Source organism: Octodon degus, unplaced genomic scaffold (genome assembly GCF_000260255.1).
Source record: "Octodon degus isolate 3935 unplaced genomic scaffold, OctDeg1.0 scaffold00079, whole genome shotgun sequence".
Classification (NCBI taxonomy): Eukaryota; Metazoa; Chordata; class Mammalia; order Rodentia; family Octodontidae; genus Octodon; species Octodon degus.
The window spans coordinates 6,580,972-6,599,457 of NW_004524655.1; the positions used below are offsets into that span (position 1 = coordinate 6,580,972).

At 46.3% G+C, this 18,486-nt stretch overlaps 1 protein-coding gene across 4 annotated transcripts; it reads left to right on the top strand.

The window, feature by feature from the left end:
- The first annotated feature begins 2,741 nt into the window (after positions 1 to 2,741).
- On the top strand, positions 2,742 to 17,905 carry Mlec (malectin). 4 transcript variants are annotated; one of them, XM_023720926.1, is made up of 5 exons: positions 2,742 to 2,821; positions 9,941 to 10,119; positions 10,839 to 11,015; positions 11,108 to 11,165; positions 12,608 to 17,905. In XM_023720926.1, exons 2-5 carry the CDS (start codon positions 9,955 to 9,957, stop codon positions 12,835 to 12,837), a joined length of 630 nt encoding a protein of 209 aa, XP_023576694.1. In that variant the 5' UTR covers positions 2,742 to 2,821; positions 9,941 to 9,954; the 3' UTR covers positions 12,838 to 17,905. The 4 variants fall into 4 exon arrangements, with proteins under 4 accessions (XP_023576694.1, XP_012371271.1, XP_004636318.1 ...); XM_004636261.3 differs by lacking the exon at positions 2,742 to 2,821 and adding an exon at positions 3,259 to 3,654; XM_023720927.1 differs by lacking the exon at positions 2,742 to 2,821 and adding an exon at positions 6,388 to 6,577.
- The last annotated feature ends 581 nt before the right edge of the window (positions 17,906 to 18,486 follow it).

An 18,486-nucleotide genomic window follows, 5' to 3' on the forward strand; every position in this document is an offset into this window, starting at 1 on the left:
CTGAGTATCTCACCATCCCAGGATTCCCTATTATGACTTTTATTTTTTTATTTTATGGGTACTGGGAATCAGATTTCCTATTAAATGGTACCAATTTTTCACTAGCCTATGGCTGTTTACTACAGTCTACAAAACGACTGTCACACTCAAAGGGCACAAGAGCCTTCAGGAGGAAGGGGTTTAGGGCAATTAAACTATTACGTTAGTAATTTTACTTATCAAGAGCTCTGAGGGCTGGCCAGATAGCTCAGCAAACTAAAGCACCTGCTTAGGCAGAGCGCAGCAGCCAGGGTTGATCCCGTGTGCTGTGCCAGCCCTACCCTTGAGGTGCACTGAGATGGTGATTGAGACTGGAAGCTTAAGAGGCTGAAAACAGGAGAATCACTATGAGTCTAATCCACGTAGTGAGACCCTGTACTAAATACGTCAAAAAAAGAGAGCTCTGAGAGGGGCTGTCTGTGGCTGCAAGCATCTGTAATCCCAGCTATTCAGGATGCTGAGGCAGGAGGATCAAAAACTTATGGCCAACCTGGACAGTTCAAGAAGAATCTGTCTAAAATGAAAAGGGCTGGGAATGTAACTCAGCAGTACAGCATTTGCCTAGCATGCAAAAGGCCATGGGTTTAATCCTGAGTACTGCAAAGACAAAAAAAAAAAAAAAATAAATGTAATAAATAAAAATAAATAAATATAAAAAAAAAAAAAAAAAAAAAAAAGAGCTATGAGGTCATTCATAGCATAAAAGCATAACTCTATCAACCTTTACAGTACTATAAGGTGGGGTGGGGTACAACTTGCAGAAAGTGAGAACTCTGGGGTCCCTTTCATTTCAGGATAGCAATTGGTTGATTGCTTGGCTTGTGCCAGCAAACTACTAACTGGCAAAAATAGAATCAGATCAAATTAAACTTTTAAGAGTTTATTGTGTTACCCACGAGCAGCCCATGAATCAGGAGACTGCAAACTGAGATTGACAAGACATCTGCAATATAGCAGTAATAGGCTGATTTATAAAGTATGAGAGAGGAAGTATTTCAACCTTTTTCTAGATTGGCTGTCACATATTTTTTCTAAGGCAAGCAGAGCAGTTTAAAGTGACTTATCTGTGCTGGGCATGGTAGTGCATGCCTGTAACCCCAGCACTCGGGAGGCTGAGGCAGGAGGATCACTGTGAGTGTGAGGTCAGCCTGGGCTACACCACCAGCTTGAACTGCATAATGAAACCTTCTTAAACACACACACACACACACACACACACACACACACAAAAGTGACTTGTAGCTGATTGGGTTAATTCTATTGAAACATGCTGGTAAGAACTAAAATCTTTTTTTTTTTGTTTGTTTTTTGCAGTCAGTGTTTGGGAAGCAATAAGGATGAATTAAGTTTTGGCCTTGTGGCTATAGGGATATCTAAACTATTAGTCCTGGGATATCTAAACTATGTTCCCCATTTTTACTTATCTATTTATTTAACAACTCTAACTTTATTATGTGCATCACTACCTGTTCCTCCTGTTCATTCTTTTTCTTTTTTTTTTTTGCGGAACGGGGTATTGAACTCAAGCCCTTGCACTTACTGAGCCATCTCCCTGGCCCCTCCTGTTCATTCTTGAATCTACACTTTGAACTAGGAAAAATTATTATCTCTATTTCATAACTGTGGAAACAACTTGCTTAGTGCTACACAGTGAGGAAGTGGCAGAACTGGTCTTGGAACTCAATCAGCCTCACTCAGATCCCGCTCATCCTGCCTCCAGGGTCTCAGAATGTATCTTTTCCAGCAGAAAGGATTTAATTCCTGCGTAGCTGATTGTCCATAAGGGGACCAGGCTCCTTGGTACAGGGTATTCAGGTTGGAATGGAATCTGGAGAGCTCACCAGAAGCTAGCAAAGATCTGGGGGACCAAGAGAAAGTGAAAGGCCTTCTGGGGCATCCTCAAAAGTTTTAATCCACTTTTGCAATGGTTTGTCTTTCACTTTGAAGTAAAAGACAGGAGCTCCTGCAGGCAGTGTAGTATGTGGCTAGAACGCAGGCTCTGCAGTCCACCTGCCGAGGAAGGAAGCCTCATCACCGCTCTGGACCTCTGTCCACCTGGGCGTGCTACGCAAATTCTGTACCACTGAGCCACATCTTCAGCCCGAGGGGGAGATTTTGTTATAAGAAGCTGTCAAATACAGAGCCAGGACAGGGTTCTATTTTTCTTTAATTCCAATGTAACACGGCCTCCAGTATTTTATCTGCTAAATCTGATGATAATCTTAGCAGTAGGGACTTACTGAGTATTTCTGGAACAAATGGTTAAACGAGTGGGCTTTTGGAGGGGGGACTTGGCTCTGAATGCAACTTGAGGCAAGACCTTTTTATCAACAGCCTTTCCCTGAGCCAATTTTCTCATCAAAATAATGAGAATTTGGGCAGACACCATAGTATAGGGGTAGTCAAAATAGGAGAACGCTGGATGAACTATCAAGAGAAGGGAGGGCGGCCAGGTATCTCAGGTCACTAGACTGGTGGGGTCCACAATTACTCTCGCCCTCCTCCCCCGAGGCTCTAGGGCTCTCCAGGGGCTGTCGCTATGGAGACGCGGGCAGCCAGGAGCCCCTCCCTCACAAAGCCACGCGTTTCCGCTGCGTTGGAGCCTTGTGATTGGACGGCTACCTGGACTCTACCACCCGCCCTGAGCCTGCTAAGGGGTGGGGGCGGGACCTTATCCTCGTGGGACTTTTGCTCTAAAGACTTGTGCTTGTGGCGTTTCTGGAAAGCCTGGGTCTTCTACTTTACACGGGGGAAAAGGGTCGTCTCTTTAAGCCGAGAAAGTGTGAGCTGCTTCTTTTTCTAGGGCTTATGCTAAAACCTCTCCCTGCAAAAAAAGGGGGCGGGAACGACAGCAACGCCCCCTCCAGAGCCTAGTCCGTCCCAAGATCTGGAGTACCGGAAGTGCTGGCGACGTGTCAGTGCGCCCTATGCTAAACCTTCCCCGCAGGCCACCTTTCTCATTCAACTATGGGATTCCGGGGCCGCCTGGGCGCTGCACCCGCCACTTCCGCACCGAACCGCCGATTCAACCGAACTCCCTCCCTCTGCGCGCGCTCCATCTCAGGCCTTGTGGTTGGGTGGAAGCCTAGTACTGGCCACGCCCCTTTCTGCGCCTACTAGCCAATGGGAGGGAGGCTCCCGGCGGAGTGGTGGGTAATTAATGAGGGCCTGGTGCTGATTGGCTTCAGGGTCACGGCCGGGGGTTGGACGGCGGGGTAGGTTGTTCCTGAGGTGGGAGGCGGCACCCGTGGCTGAGCAAGGGGCCCGCAAGCGACATGTCTCCGGCGGTTGAGGCGGAACGGCCAGTGGCGCTGTGTGATTGAGTCCGGGGCGGCCTGGCGGCCTGCCGAGGACGAGGGTCGGCGGGGGCTGCACCCGCATTGGTGGCCGCCATGCTGAGGCCCTGGGCGGTTGAAGGAGCCGCTGTGGCGCTTCTGCGACTACTACTGCTGCTGCTCCCGGCGCTCCCCGAGCCCGGGCTCGGCGTGGCTCGCGCGGCTGGGGCCGGGCTGCCCGAGAGCGTCATATGGGCCGTCAACGCGGGCGGCGAGGCGCATGTGGACGTGCACGGGATCCACTTTCGCAAGGACCCTTTGGAAGGCCGGGTGGGCCGAGGTGAGACCCCCTCCGCCGAGCCGCGGGACCGGGGGTCTGAGGTGCGGGTTGTAGCCAGAGGATGGCTGCGAGCTCTGAGCCTTGTCCTCGACTCTGGGGCTACGTCTCGAGCGAAGTTTTTCTCCTGTTTCCTAAAGGACCTGGTCTGAGCCCAGGGCCTTGAACCGGCTTGAAGCTACCTACCAAGAGCGATCGAGGCAGAGCATGGACAAGAAGCTATATTTGGACCTTGCATCCTGCGTTTTCTCAATCCCTTACCTCAGCCCACGCTAGGATAGTGAAGACAAGGGTGACCTCCAGCCCTCTCATCTACCCAGGCCTCGAGGATGCTCTGGTCTCTTCTATGGAGAGAGTTCCTGGTAGTTGCTTGCAGACCCAGAAATCAGTCGCTTTCCCTGAACCTTTTTCAGGAGCGGGACTTGATTCTTAGCCGAGAATAGCCAGGAATCTTTGAAGAGGTTGGGCCAGGAAAGTGTGCTAGTAGCCTTCTCCTTCACCCAACCTCCACTGGGGTGAGGAATATGTGTGCCTAAAAGTAGAAGCCACCCAAGAAGTGGTTATATTGAGCCATCCTGCCTGTGAGGTTGGTGGCAGTGTGTCAGCTGGGTCAACTCGTGTAAGATCTGAGTATCACAGAGTGCAACAGCCTCCCCCAGGTGGTCTCAAGCATAATTCCAGTTGGGGGGGGGAGTGATTGTGACTTAACTGGTTGAGCAACAGTGGTTTTTACAGTTTCACAATTCCTAAAGGTAGTTTGTGTAGGAGTTGCTAGAGGAGGTGGTTAAAAATGTAGATCCTGGTCCCCATTCCAGTACTAATAGATAAAAATAAATTTTCTTTGCTGTAACCCAGGTTTCTGCAGCAGGGGCTTCTGATGTAGCCTTCTCACAGACCTCTGTCTGGAGAAGTCTGTTCTGGATTCTTTGTTTCTTCTGTAAGTGGTATTGGAAAACAGGTTTAAGGAGGAAGTTCCTAGCTTCATGTGTTGGAAGGAGATTTATGCTGTGTTCTAGCTTCAGAGGCTGCCAAATTGGCAATATGCCACTCCAGACACCTAAGATAGACTTTTCTCTCATTTTTTCCACGTTGTTCAGATTTGACATTTGGCCTTTATTAAAGAGTTTAATTTAGTGTCTTGCAAATTTTATTGCTTTTCTACATGTGAGGGTCTTGGGACACAGAGATGTGTTCTCAAGTTCTATGTTTGTCTTGGAATTTATTTACCCCTGGCACGTAGGTCTTAGGAGCCAGGGTTCAGCTGAGTCAGGACTCCAGGCTTGGAGCAGGCAGAGCCAGACTTTGTAGGGCATTACTATCTGTATGCTAGACCTTCCTCTTTCTCAGTGAGTGTGGTCAGGGAGGAAGGAGCCCTTTGAGGAAACTTAAAGACAGTTTGTGGACTTTGCCTATTGAGATAACTGTGGTGAGGATAGTGTGCTGCTGGTTTCTTTCAATTAGTAGAAATCAGGCATTACGTCGTTGGTTACGTTCTTTTACCTCTGAGATGAAAAAACAGATTACAGCCCATACTCAGAAATTCTGATTTAATTTGCTGGTAACACGTATGCTTTTGTTTTATTTTGTGTTGTTGTTTTGACCTGTTCAGCAGCAGTCAGCCAGGCTGTCCAACCTATTGGTGGCAGGTCCTTGGTAGTTTAGTGTAGCAGGTAAAAATCAAATGAGATCTACCAGAGCTCATGCATATTGGAGTCGGATTTTGTACACTGGCCTTTAGGGCATTATATAGATGAGAGATTCTTAGCTCTGCTTGGCCTGCCATTCTGGGTATGAAATTAGGCACCGTTAGGGCACAGATCAAGAGAAAAGGGGTGAGCGTTGCCACGTGCAACTTGGACCAGTTGTTGCAACATTGGATTTAACCAGGTTCCTGAGAGTCACATTTTGCTTGCAGCAGGTCTGGGACTGTGATGTGTTTAAGCTTCTACACAGCAGTCAGCTCCTCCAAGGGAGGTGCAGTTGTTCGCTCTGCCTTTCCTCCTCTGCTCTCATGGATAAGGGTGTGCCAGGTATTTGGAGACCCTCACCTCATGCAGCTATTTACACTAATTGCCATGGGAGCTGTGTGTCTTACTTCTTTTCTGGTGTGCTTGTGGTACTGTTTCCAGCACTCTCAGGAAAGTTTATTATATGTTGAATGAATTCAGGTATTTGTTGCCAAGTTAGTCAGATAAGAGCTTGTCCTGTTTTTGAACTTGCTGTTTTTCTATGGTTTCTTTGTAGTTCAGCATTCTTGTAACTGAGTAGCCCGGGGCACCTGCTGGCTTATACTTTCAAAGGTACTTTCATAGTGTTTGTTGAATTTTATTTCTGCCTTGAGGATAGCTAGTTCTAATAGCCTGGGAAAGGCATTTTTGAGTCTGCTTCAACAGATGAAAAATGCCACTATAAAGCTAGTTCAGAGCCAGGAATGGTGGTGGCACAAGTCCACAATCCTGGCACTCTGAGAGGCTGAGGCAGGTGGATCTGTAGTTTAAGCCCCAACTGTGTACTTTTAGTGACTTAGCAAGACCCTGTCTTAAAAAATAAAGGCCAGGTATGTTGATCAGTGTGGAGGCCCTGGGTTCAATCCCTACTACTGCCAAAAAAATTGAAAGGAATAAAGTTCAGCCACATTCACCTTGAGATTTTGGCGGGATGTTTATTCCAGGTTCTTTTTTAACTTGCTTATTCTGGGTTCTTTACTCTGACTAGGAAAACACCTGATTATTTGGCTTAAGGGCACAGAATTTGGCTTGGCTTTAGGGAAAGGCTGCTTTCCTCTTCATGGAAAGATACCTGCTAAAGTTGTATAACCTTGAGGAATTTCCTTTATTTCTCTGAGCCTTGTTTTCCTTGTCAATAATACTTTTTATGCTTTAGAAATTGCTGACAGGATTTTGAAAATTCTTCTGTCCAAAGTAGGGTAAGTTTCACTATCTCTCCCTCCACACACTCACTTGATGACCTTTCACATGGAATTAAAAATAGGGCAGAACATGGCCCCATGGGGAGAAAATCCTGGCCAGAGACCTGAGCCTATCCAATTACTAATCTGTAATCTTAAGGAAAACCCTTTTTGGGCAGCTTTCTGTCTTTTGGGGAAGGATTTGGCCTGGGGAGATAAGAGCTTGAATGATAGGGTGAGAGATAAGAGTGTCACTGCTGCCTGATTTGCTTATGGCCATGGAATTTGTTTAGAATTCTCTCCTTACACTGTTGCCGCCTGACGCCTGACGGGGACACTTCATTTGCAGCCACTCCCAAGTATTGGAAGTCCACATGTAGAACATTTAGGTCATTGAATCCCTGGGTTCCTTGCCTTAGTCCATTCAGAATTTTATTTTTTTTCCCCCCCCCCCCAGATGGAACCCAGGGCCCTAGCAGGGCTCTCTCCCCCCCACCCCCCCCCTTTTTTTTTTAACAGTTTGAGGCAGAAGCTGTTTAAATTGTTCAGGCTGGTGTTGAAGTTCGCCTCAGCTGCTGCTTTTTTTTTTTTTTGTATTTTAGGACAGGATCTACAGGGTCTCATTGTTTAGATCAGACTTATAGTGATCCTCCTGTGTATGGCTTCCCAAGTGCTGGGATTACAGGCGCATACCACCATGCCCAGTCTCAGTCTTACTGCGCTCCTGGGTGGGGCCGGGCTGGGCACGTCAGGCCCAGGGATCGAACTCCTGGTAAGCAGGTGCTTTAATCCGCTGAGCTATCTGGCTGGCCCTTCACTTCAGCTGCTTCTTTTTTTTTTTTTTGGCAGAACTGGGCGCCTCAGCTTTTTGAGTGACTGCAACTATGGACATGTGCTACCATGCCCAGGCACAATTAATTATTTAGGAACTAGCCTTATTTGAAAATTAGTGATTCAGAAGAATCCTCTAGTGATCAAGTGGCTTGGTGTCAGGGTGCTGAGCAGACGGAGACATTCGGGAGCGCCACAATGAACTCTATGGCAGTCATCTCACATAGAACAGGTTCCTGCGTATTGTGGTGTTTTTTGCTTCCATGCTTCCCAGGTGCAGTTTTCCAGTTAGTTTTATTACTTCCTCTTTCTTTTATTTCATCTCTTAACTCCTAAAAATATAGGCATTTATTTAGGGCTTATTGTTTGTATGTCCTGCAGCTGCCATAAGCAGATTTCTCTAAAATACAATGAATTATACAGTCACACTACTCAGAAATCTGTTTAGTTGTGAAAGGGTAGGGAGGAAAGAAAAATCCCTCATGTTGCTGCATCTCTTGGGGCTTGGGCAAATGTAACTTGGCTATTCCCTTAGGGCAGCCACTTGGGCTTTAAAGGGAAAAATACTTAAAGCTAATTCCAAGGTTGTTCAGTAACTTTTGTTCACATGGTTGAATTTTCAATCTCAACTGCAACAGATTACATTCCTGTCAGTTTCTCACTTTTTCCATTTGGCAGGAAAAGAAAGATCTCCCACACATGCAGACAAAATTTTCTGTGTATCAATAAATCAAATCTAGTTAAGGTACCAGGTTTGTAAGGATCACAGTCTTTATGGCAGAAGGAAGTTCTTAGAGCGCATTTGGAAGAGAAATAGAAGTCTTTTAGTCTATTTAGGTGAGTGTCTAGGAGAAATTTGTGTGTGTGTGGGTGTGTGTGTGGAACCGGGGATTGAACTCAGGACCCTGCACTTGCCAGGCAAATGCTTATTCTACTGAGCCATCTCCCTGGCCCTGAGAAATGGGTTTTTGAGTCTGGGAAAAAGCTGTGGGGGGTATTAGCAGTGAATCCTTTGTAATGTCACCCTTCTTTGATGTCTTGAGAAGAGAGGAAGAAAAAGTCTGATACAAGTGCAGTGAGTTTCCTGTTCCATTGTCTCATCAGCCCATCTGATCTCATGGGTAATGTCAGTTACAGGAATTGTTAACAGTTATGTTTATTTTGTGTATGGGGGTATGCTTGACCTTAGTCACTGGGTCTCTTAGTTAATCTGTTGTCTTTTACCACATCCTCTCTTGAAATTTTGGTGTTTCAGAAAATGTCTGGGAATGCTGCTCCTAGGTATCTCCTAAAGAATTTCAGGGCCAACTGTCTTTAAGGTCACCATGTGAGATTGGAAGGCGATCTTTTCTTTTTGTCCTTGAGACAGGGTCTCAAGACAGTATCTTAGGGGCCGGGGAGATGGCTCTGTAGAATAAGCTCTTGCATGGCAAGCGCAGGGGCCTGAGTTCAATCCCTGGTTCCGCAAAAAAAAAAAAAACAGTATCTTGCTATACTGGCCTGGAACTCATGGCTGTTATCCTGCCTCAGCCTCCTAGAGTGCTGGAATTATAGGTGTACCACCGTATCTGGATAGGTAACTTTTTTCTCTTACTCAGCCTTACTTCTTGTCACTTTGTGAAATACCAAAGGTACCTACCCAGGACTTGGGATATCTTAAGCCAGAGGTGTCAGTAGGACCTCATAGACTTTCCTTCAGGGTGCTGGAGCCTCGTGCTGACAATGGCATGGTTTCTCTGCTTTGCAGGCCCATTCTGCATTGTCGTGATTGCCCTTTGTTCATCTGGCAAACATACCCACTACATGCTAGGCACTGTGCTGGGTACAGATGCTATAGTAGAACTGTTCTTTTCTGTTGGTTTTACTGAGGAAATATTCAAGAGAGTAGGTGGAGCTTTTTGAGTCTGTGGGGAGCAGAATGCTCGGACCTTAAAAAAAAAAAAAATTAGAGCACATCATCCTTTTAATGAGCTGCTTGTCTTTGCCAGCCTGGGTTCTTTTTGAATTGAAAAGTTTTAAAAAACCAAAGCTAGAATCTTATTTGTAATGAAGACACTAAAGATTTCCCTAACCAGATAATCCTGTTTAGACTGTGCTTTTTCTGATTGAAAAAAAAAAAAATGGACTTAATCACCTTGATTAGAGTTTCTGACTGTTGCCCTGGTTACAGGAAGTTTCTCCGCAGCTGTCCCTCTTGGGAACCAGGCACCTGCATCATAGCAGTTTCTTCACATAATGAGGCAGACTTATTCCCATTCCATCTTTCTCCTGACAGTTGAGAAAAGTTATTGTAATGTGCTTTCATAAAGCTTACCGGTTGTAAGGGCTATTGGATGATTAGTGTCTAGTTTCTTTTATGTTACTCTTCCATGGTAATGGTTATCTGATTCCTGCCTTTTTGTGAGCTCTGTTGGAGCCAGGTGCACAGGGGGTGACTCCTTCTACTTGGAGAGTTACAGCATTGCCCTTGGAAATGCCTATGGCAGTTCTGGGGTCTCTGCCTTTTTATGTCTTGCTTCTGAGGTCCTTTCTTTTTGTCTTTGTTCTCAGCCTCAGATTATGGCATGAAACTGCCAATCTTGCGTTCCAATCCTGAGGACCAGATCCTCTATCAAACAGAGCGGTACAATGAGGAGACTTTTGGCTATGAAGTGCCCATCAAAGAAGAAGGGGACTATGTGCTGGTGTTGAAGTTTGCTGAAGTGTACTTTGCACAGTCCCAGCAAAAGGTAAGGCCCAGTCAGGCCCCTGCTTGAAAAGAGGGACATTGCTACTCTTGGACAGTCCTCTGTTATGGTGCCTGAGGTCTTAAGAGCCTCCCCAGAAGGGATGAAGAGATGAATTTAAGGAAGTTCGATTCCTTCTACACTTAGAGATCTGTGCTATTCACCCATGTGCTTGCACTCTCTGAGGGTTGGCATCAGAAATGCTAGAAGCCTAGTTCTTGGCTACTAACTGGTCCTCTGAAGGCCTTCCTGTCCCCCTCCTTAGTTTTTAGCACCTTTTTGTTTTTAGCTTTTTTGTTTTTCTTCTGCCGTCTCTTTCCATACTGAGCTTTGTGGTTTTGTTCTTTGTATGAAACCTTCTTGGCAATAAAGCAACATAGTTGGGATTGTTTTGTTTTTGAGACAAGGTAGACAAGGTCTCTCTCTGTAGTTCAGGCTGGCCTTGAACTCACTGTGTAGCCTGAGCTGGCTTCAAACTTGCAATGATCATCCTGCCTCAGCCTCCTGAGTGCTGGGATTATAGGCATGCGCCACCACACCCAGTGCGCCATGATTTTAATTTGGCGCAGGTAAAGGATTCTAATCACTGTGAAGTATACCCAGACCTGTCATTTCTTAAATTATTTTTCAGCTTGAAGCCTAGACAGGTGCATGATCTTCAGTTCCTTGAAGGTGTCTGCAGCTGGTGGTTTTGACATTGTTTTACTCTTTAATCCTGGAAGGTATTTGATGTACGACTGAATGGCCATGTTGTGGTGAAGGACTTGGACATCTTTGATCGTGTTGGACACAGCACGGCTCATGATGAAATCATCCCTATGAGCATCAGAAAGGGGAAACTGAGTGTACAGGGGGAGGTGTCTACCTTCACAGGGAAACTCTACATTGAGTTTGTCAAGGTAACTCATCGCTTGCGGGAAGGGCTTAGAGATCAGGTGATAGGAAGTCATTTGCCACCATGTGAGGTTCACCCCTCTTTCCTGTTTCCTAGGGGTACTATGACAATCCCAAAGTCTGTGCACTCTACATCATGGCTGGGACAGTGGAAGGTAAGTTGGGCCTTTGACCTGCCTTTTGACTTGTGCTGAAGGTTAAGGTTAAGGAAAACCTTGGGAAATTATTTAACTGGTCATTATTTTGGAATCACTTTCAAGCCATATTGTGGGCAACTGAGAGTCAGATGGCTGAGGACAAAGTATGACATGGAACTAACCACAGGCTTTGAAGGAAGGTATATGATCAGAATTGCTGCTATTAGCTGTTTTACCTTGGAAAATTTTTTAACTTCTGTACAAACCAGAATTAATAATGGCTTCATTGGGATGCCTGATTCTTGTACTCATTTGGAATTGCCCAAAACTTGTCTTCATTCCATTTCTTTGTTTGATATATGTTTTCTAGGGGAGGGGGCAAAAGAAAAAGTTTCTTAGGGTTCTGGTAGATTCTGAAGGACTCTGTTGCTGTACTACAGTGGGAGAAAAAGTCTTTTATTAATATCACTTTGACCTTGGGATTGAGACTTAGGTATCTTTTTCCCCAAGATTTAGATTAACCTAGCTGCCAGTGCCCAGGCTGACTTTTGCAGAGAAAGCTTGTGTCATAGTGGCCTTTCTCCATCCCACTTCTGTTCTTATCCCCCACTCATCTGAATGCACCGAGGATCCAGTCCTCTTGTCTTGGTGACATTTAGAAAGATGGTACCTTACAACAAACTGTTCTGTGTTTGAACCCCCAAGGAAGAGACAAGACAAGTGCAATGTGGGCCAGAGCCCAGAAATCCATAGATCAACTCTTCTTCTGTCACTGTGCGAATTGAAAGGAAATGTGGACTTATGGGAGGAAGGAGGAAATAGTTGAAAGGTTAAATTTTGAGAGCCAGGTCATTGCCCCTGGCTAATCTGGATGTCTGAAAAAGTAGGGCCTCCTCTGGCTACTTTTTAGTTAAATCTAAAGAAGACTAGTGCTCATGCTTTGCCGTTCTGTAGGCTAGCGACATTCTGCTATTTGTGTTCCTTCCTGTGGCCACCGATTAGGTCATAGTGTTGTGCTATGTCTCCCCCACCCCCATTTCACACTGAGCTATATACTCACTAAGTGGCCCGGGCTCAGCTCAAATTTATAATTCTGTGTTACAGGATTCTTATAGCTCATTTGCTATTCTTTTTTTTTTTTTTTTTTTATTTTAGGGAAGGGCCTATAGGGTGTTTAGGGTCTCACTACTAGATCAGACTTGTAGTGATCTGCCTGTTTATAGCCTCCCAAGAGCTGGCATTACAGGCGTATGCCACCATGCCCAGTCTCAATTGCCATCTCAGCATACCCCAGGGGCGGGGCTGGCATGGCAGGCCCAGAGATCAAACCCCCAGCCCCTGCACCTGCTTGCAGGTGCTTTTAATCCTCTGAGCTACTTGGCCGGCTTCATTTGCTGTTCTTAAGGGTCTTAAATGCTGTGGTGGGCCTTACTTCATAGTTATTTTCTTTCTTGTGTTAGATGTACCAAAGCTGCAGCCTCATCCAGGATTGGAGAAGAAAGAAGAGGAAGAAGAAGAAGAAGAATATGATGAAGGGTCTAATCCCAAAAGACAGACCAATAAGAACCGGGTGCAGTCAGGCCCCCGCACACCCAACCCCTATGCCTCGGACAACAGCAGCCTCATGTTCCCTATCCTGGTGGCCTTTGGAGTCTTCATTCCAACCCTCTTCTGCCTCTGCCGATTGTGAGAATAAATGACCATCCTGAGCAGGGTGGAGGGGAGTGGGAAAGAAACCAAACATGTTGGTTTTGGTTTCTATATTTTTCACAATGATTTAACACCCCCCCCCCCCCCAACAAAAAAAAAGAAAAAAGAAAAAGAAAACCCCACAGACACAAATGGTAAAGGAGATAAAAAGAGGCTGAGTGAGTGGAGAATAGCTTTCATCTACCACCTGGTCCCAGACCTGTTTCAGTCCTAGTCTCTCTGTGGCTGGCCCCCAGCTGTCTCTTTCCTCTCTGGGGTACTTAGGGTAAATGGGTCCTTCTCAACAAGGATCCTCATTTATATACATAGTGGAAAGGACTCTGAACTCAGAGCAGTCTTGGTTCCTTATTTAGATTAGAATTTAGCAGCAAGCAGATGTCATCTTTATTACCTGAAAAGACCAGCAAGGAGAGCTGGATATGTTCTGAAGTCGTGGCCACATTGTCAGATGTCTTGGGATTCAAAGAATGTGTTTGTGCAGGTGTATAAGATGTATGGTAAAGACAAAAGGAATTGAAAAAAAAAATTTTTTTTAAGTAAATGCTTCCTTACTTGGAAGACTTTTTCTTGATTAATCCAGTGATGGGTCCATCTCAAGTATTTGAGCTTTATTGTTACTTATCTCCTTGCCATGTGCTAGTTAGAGGACTGTCTGGTATCCAAGATGATTAGATTAGTTTTATGTCAGGTCCTCAAATTGCCTCTCACTTGTTACCACAGCAAATCATTTTTATTTTAGTGCCTGTTGGGGACTTGATTTCAGTTTTTTTTTTTTCTTAATCTGGCTCATTTGGAATTTCTGCTACCTGTTAGCCATCTCACTAAGTTATTACCAAAAAGGGAAGGAAACATGGAGGTTTCATTCTCTGCTCAAATGTCTTATCCTCCACCACCTCACCTTATTGGTATCTCCCTCCCTGGATCTCTGAGCCAGCAGCCAGGAAGACCTGACCCAGCAGTTCTATACTGGCCCTTTTGTAGGGTCTGCTGCCAGGGAACAGGGACACTTTCCAGCCTGCAGCAACAGAACACTTGACCTTAAAAGTCTCTTCTGGTCTTTGATTAGAAAAGGCTTATGTTAGCATAATTTAAGAGCAGCCTCAGAGACTTGAGCCCTACTAAGTGACTGACCACTGTTCAGAGTGTCTAGTATCTCATGTTCATTTATTCCCATGTCCTTTGTCACAGTTCAGCCAGGAACTAGGCTTCCCCTAGGTAACAAGAACGAGTGACTGGATCAGCCCAGCAGTTTCTTGTTGATCTTAATAGTATGCCTCTCCATCCTTTTATCTCCTTATCCAAGTAGCAGTCAGGTTTCAAAAGATTCCCAGTTGGCCTATTGTTGGCAGCTCTGAAAGCTAACCTTAGCATCTAAGTGTCTGTCTTGAATTCTTGGCAAATTTTCTGCAGGAAATGAAGCTTCCTTGTTCCCCTCCTTTCTGAACACAGGTCATCCTCTTCCCAGTTAGGGCAACATGAGGTAGGAGCCAGCCAATCTGAGAGGAATTTTGTGGATGGGAGGCAGAGGATTAGCTTTAGTTTGGGCTAGAGCAATACAGAATTTCAGGCCAGGCGCATAGTTTTGGAGTGTGTTTAATTTTGAGTTTGGTTTATTGGAACTTCATGTATTTGAGCTATTCTTTATGGGACAAAGTAAATAGCTCCTGGGTTCATGTCCTGGCTTTGGCTCTTAATGATTATTCCAGGCCAGTGTTTAGTCATTGAGAATCGTAACCCCTTATTTTCACTGTGACTTGGGCCTCTGTCCTAAGGTACTAAGTCAGGTAGCTGAATGGCTATGGCCTGAAGCAGCAGTCAGGAGCATTTCCTGGAGTGCTTCCGAAGCTTCTCTGCTTCTAAAGGAAGAAGTACTGTAGCCTTGGTTTTGGGGACCACCTGCCTAGGACATTAGATGTCCGGACTAGTTGGGCTTTTGATGGTGGCTTTGGTTCTAGTTCTATCATAACTCCCAAAGCTGTGGGCCTCTGTCAGTGGATAAGGCAAAATGAAGGACTAGTTGTCTACATTTTGCCTTGTTAGTTTGCCTGGATCTCTTAGGAAGGAGGGATCCTGCCACCTCACCTCAGCCCAACCCTTCAGTGACTCAGTGTCTCAGAAGGAAGCCTTGACTCCTGGGGCCATTTCCTAATGGTACTGTAAGCCAAGCAGCTTTGCTTCTGCTTGTTTCCAAGCCCACCCCTTTCCCAAGGGATAGGGATAGGTGCTTTCCTCTCTGGTTGTGTCCAAAAGGAAGGAACATCTTTCTGTGGCAACAAAAGCTAAAGAGGAAGTGAGGAAATGGGAAGAAGCGTGGTGGGGGCTGGTAGATTCCCTGCAGCTGAGCCCACCCAGCTCACAAGCGCTGCCTAGGGCTGGCCATAGCCAGCTCGTGATGCTGAACTTGAAAACTTTTCCCTTGGCTCCTCCAAGATGATATAGGTACATGAAATTTAGGTTAAAGAGGTGGGATGGGGTGTGCTTTATGTTTATTTCTGAATTGTGTTATGTTAATTACTATTCATCTTTGCTTTTTGCACTGTGTGTTCCCCGTCTGTATTTTTGAACTAGTGAGAGAACTGAGAGGCTGCACTTACAGTGAGGGAGGTGAGGCCTGGGCATCTCTACTTGATTTAACTCTGTCGTAGGTTTTAGGGCTCAGTGGGCCCAGCAGGTCAAGAAAAGAATAGCCACGTGCCTCTAGTCCTGTTACTGTCAGTATGTAGAGATGTCGGCTGAATATGGACCGAGTGTCTGTGGTCTGGTCTGGTCTGGTCTGGGCCAGGGGCTAGCCAGTCTCTGATGGGGTCTTCCTCATGCTGATGGAAATATTGTGCCAAGAGACTATCTGTGGGGTCCATGTCCCCTAAACCAAATCCACTTTTCTGAAAAGTCTCCACTCCTGAGCAGGAAACATTGCTCAGTGGATACCCTGAGCTCTGGTGATTTTAAAGGTAATCTCCAAGTGACCTTGGTTTCTGACTCCAGGAGGACCAGCCCTGACCTGCAGGGCCTTCTGTGGCTTGCAGGGCAAGGTCATGTTCTCTGGCTCCCACAGACCTGGAGATACTGAGGTCACATTAGGTCTTGTGGGCTTTGATGAGATGGGGTAGTTCTGTGCCTGGGAACTGTTTGATCCAGTGTTGGAAGTGTGACTTGACTTCTTTATCTTTTTGGAGAAGCTTCTGTTTTAAGGAATTTCTCTTTTTGTCCTGCCTAGCCTCTTCTGGGAAGGCCTAACCCTGGCTTCTAGAGTCTCAGCTGAGAACTTCAGAAAACATCAGTATTTTCCTTTTCCTAGCACTTAGGTCCCTTTCCCTAGAAATTGGCTCACCAGGGGATGCCCAAGGAAAGAACTAGAAGGTTCTCTCCCCTCCTTGGGCACTGGGGAAGGACCCACCCCGGTCAGCACAGTGCCTTTTCCTCTCCTGCTCTGAGCCAGGGTGGGTGTTCCCTCTAGATTCAGGTGTGTGTGTTGGGGGCTTCTACAGTCCTGGTCTCGGGCCTGCTTTCCTATGCCACTTCCCCTTGGCTGGCCTACTCTGACATAATTCAAGTGTCTTCTTGCCTTGAGAAGCCTTAATGGCATCAAGTGGCAACATGTAACATTGCCCTCCATGCCACTAAAAGGACTTAAGGGAGAGCAAGTGAGAGACTTAATAGATGCTCCTGTTTTGTTTTGTTTCTTAAAGATAGGGCTGGGGAGGTGTGCTTTGGGCCTCTTGCTGTGGCCCCTGAGGAAGGAAACGGGTAAGACTAAGCACGTGAGGGCACTGAAGCAGAGCCAGCAACACCACGGATCTACTCAAAAACCTGCCTCTTTTTGGGGGAGGATATAATTAGGGATCAAAGAGCTCTAAGAAAATTGCAAAGAAGCCTTAACGTTCAAGCTTCGGAGAGACCCAGAGCTGTTTTCCCTTTCAGTTTGAGCTAGGACTCTGTATTTGGACCTTACCTGGGGCAAGAGGGCTGTTTCCTTATGCTGTTACAAGACATGCTTGGCCCCGGGGAGGGCAGGGCTCTGCGCAGAGGAGGCTTGCTGCCCTTCTGGTTTGTCCTTCCCTAGCTGCTTTGTCCTGTTCACTTTGGGCAGGCAAATCGGCCAAATTGTCTTGATAAGAGCAGATTTGGGGACTGGTTGGGTTGGCAGGAAAAGAGCAGGCTGGATCTCTTGGGGCGAGTTTCTCCCGGGAGTATGAAAACAAGGAGCCAGGACTGTGCTGGCAGCTAGGGAAGCACTCGTGCCTGCTCAAGTTGGCAGAGAGGGCCTTGGCACCATGCACATCCAGGCAGTCTTGTGAGATGGGAGCATGTACCACCCAGAAAGGCAGAGCTCCATTCTCACCTCTATTTTGAGCTTCAGTGCTTTATTTCAATATGAGGAAAAACAACAACAAACTGAAGTGTGCTTTCCGTCCTTTCAAAGAACAACTGTCGGGAAAGGAGAGCTAAGATGCCAGATAGGAGGGGAGAATTGGCAGGAGAGACATTTTGGCAAAACCAGGAAAGACATTCTTGACTTCCCTGGTGTGTCATGATCCAGGGAATGAGAAGAAATTGGACCCTGGATTAGCTCCCTCCTTGGATTTGAGGAACGTTACCTTTCCCTTCCATGAAGGTCTCCCAGGCTAGGACCAGCTGCCCATTCTGAGCTCAGGGCAGTCTCTTCAACCATCATTGGCCTAACCTGGCTTGTCAGGAACCAACCCTGCCCTTCCTGTGCTCTATTTGGTACCAAGTATTGGTGAAAAAGTGTCAAGTCCTTGGTAGTTCCTACTCTCCTTTCCCATCCTCTCCCTGCAGAGGTCAAACAACTCTTTGTAGCTACAACATACATTTACAGCAGCAGCACAGCAAGATGTACTTGCGGGGCTTTGAACCTGGCTGGCCAGGGAAGCAGTGGGGGTAGATAGAGCTGTCTTTCCTTCTGGGCTGTCTCCATCTGTCCCTACCCCTTCCGCGCCCCACCCCACTCCCACCAAAAAGTAAAAACATCAGGATGTTTTTCACTGTCCATTGCTTTGTGTTTTAATAAACAATTTGCAGTGACACTCTGTGTTGGGACTGAATTTGAACATTATTGCAAAGAGGTGATGTGATGGTGGGAAAGGGAGACCTGGGGAGGGCTCACTTGGCTGTGATGAGTTTGGGAGCTATTGCCCACTTAGCCGTGGATCTCTTGCTTTCTCTTTGTCAGGATGTTTGCTGCAGGGAGTGATACCCTGTAAAGCCTTGCCTGGCATTTCAGCCTGGCAGTCAGTGAAACATGGGTTACTGTGCTTTGTTTCTACTGTCAATGGGACATTGACTCTGGCACCCCTCTCCCAGGGTTACCTGGCTTGGAGCTGGTGTCAGCTGTTCCCTGAGCCTCCAAGACGGGCTGTTGACAACCTAAGTTACAGGGTGTTTTTCTCTCTGCTTTCTCCTTTTCTGATGAGTTACCAGTATTGAGTATACATTGAGAAGGGCAGAATACAGCAAGGACTTTTTTTTTTTCCTATAACTTTTTTTTTTTCCTTTCCCCCCGCCCCCTATAATTTATGAGCGGTGTTTTTACAGCTGTGGAAAATGAAGCTCAAAAAAGTTTAGTAGGGGGCTGGTGAGATGGCTCAGTGGTCTAAAGCACCTACTT

Excerpts from the sequence above, each read along its gene's own strand:
- Mlec (XM_004636261.3), top strand. The coding sequence starts at position 3,432 with ATGCTGAGGCCCTGGGCGGTTGAAGGAGCCGCTGTGGCGCTTCTGCGA. Across the intron at positions 3,655-9,940 it reads GGAAGGCCGGGTGGGCCGAG|CCTCAGATTATGGCATGAAA; the intron begins GTGAGACCCCCT and ends CTTTGTTCTCAG. Across the intron at positions 11,016-11,107 it reads TCTACATTGAGTTTGTCAAG|GGGTACTATGACAATCCCAA; the intron begins GTAACTCATCGC and ends CCTGTTTCCTAG.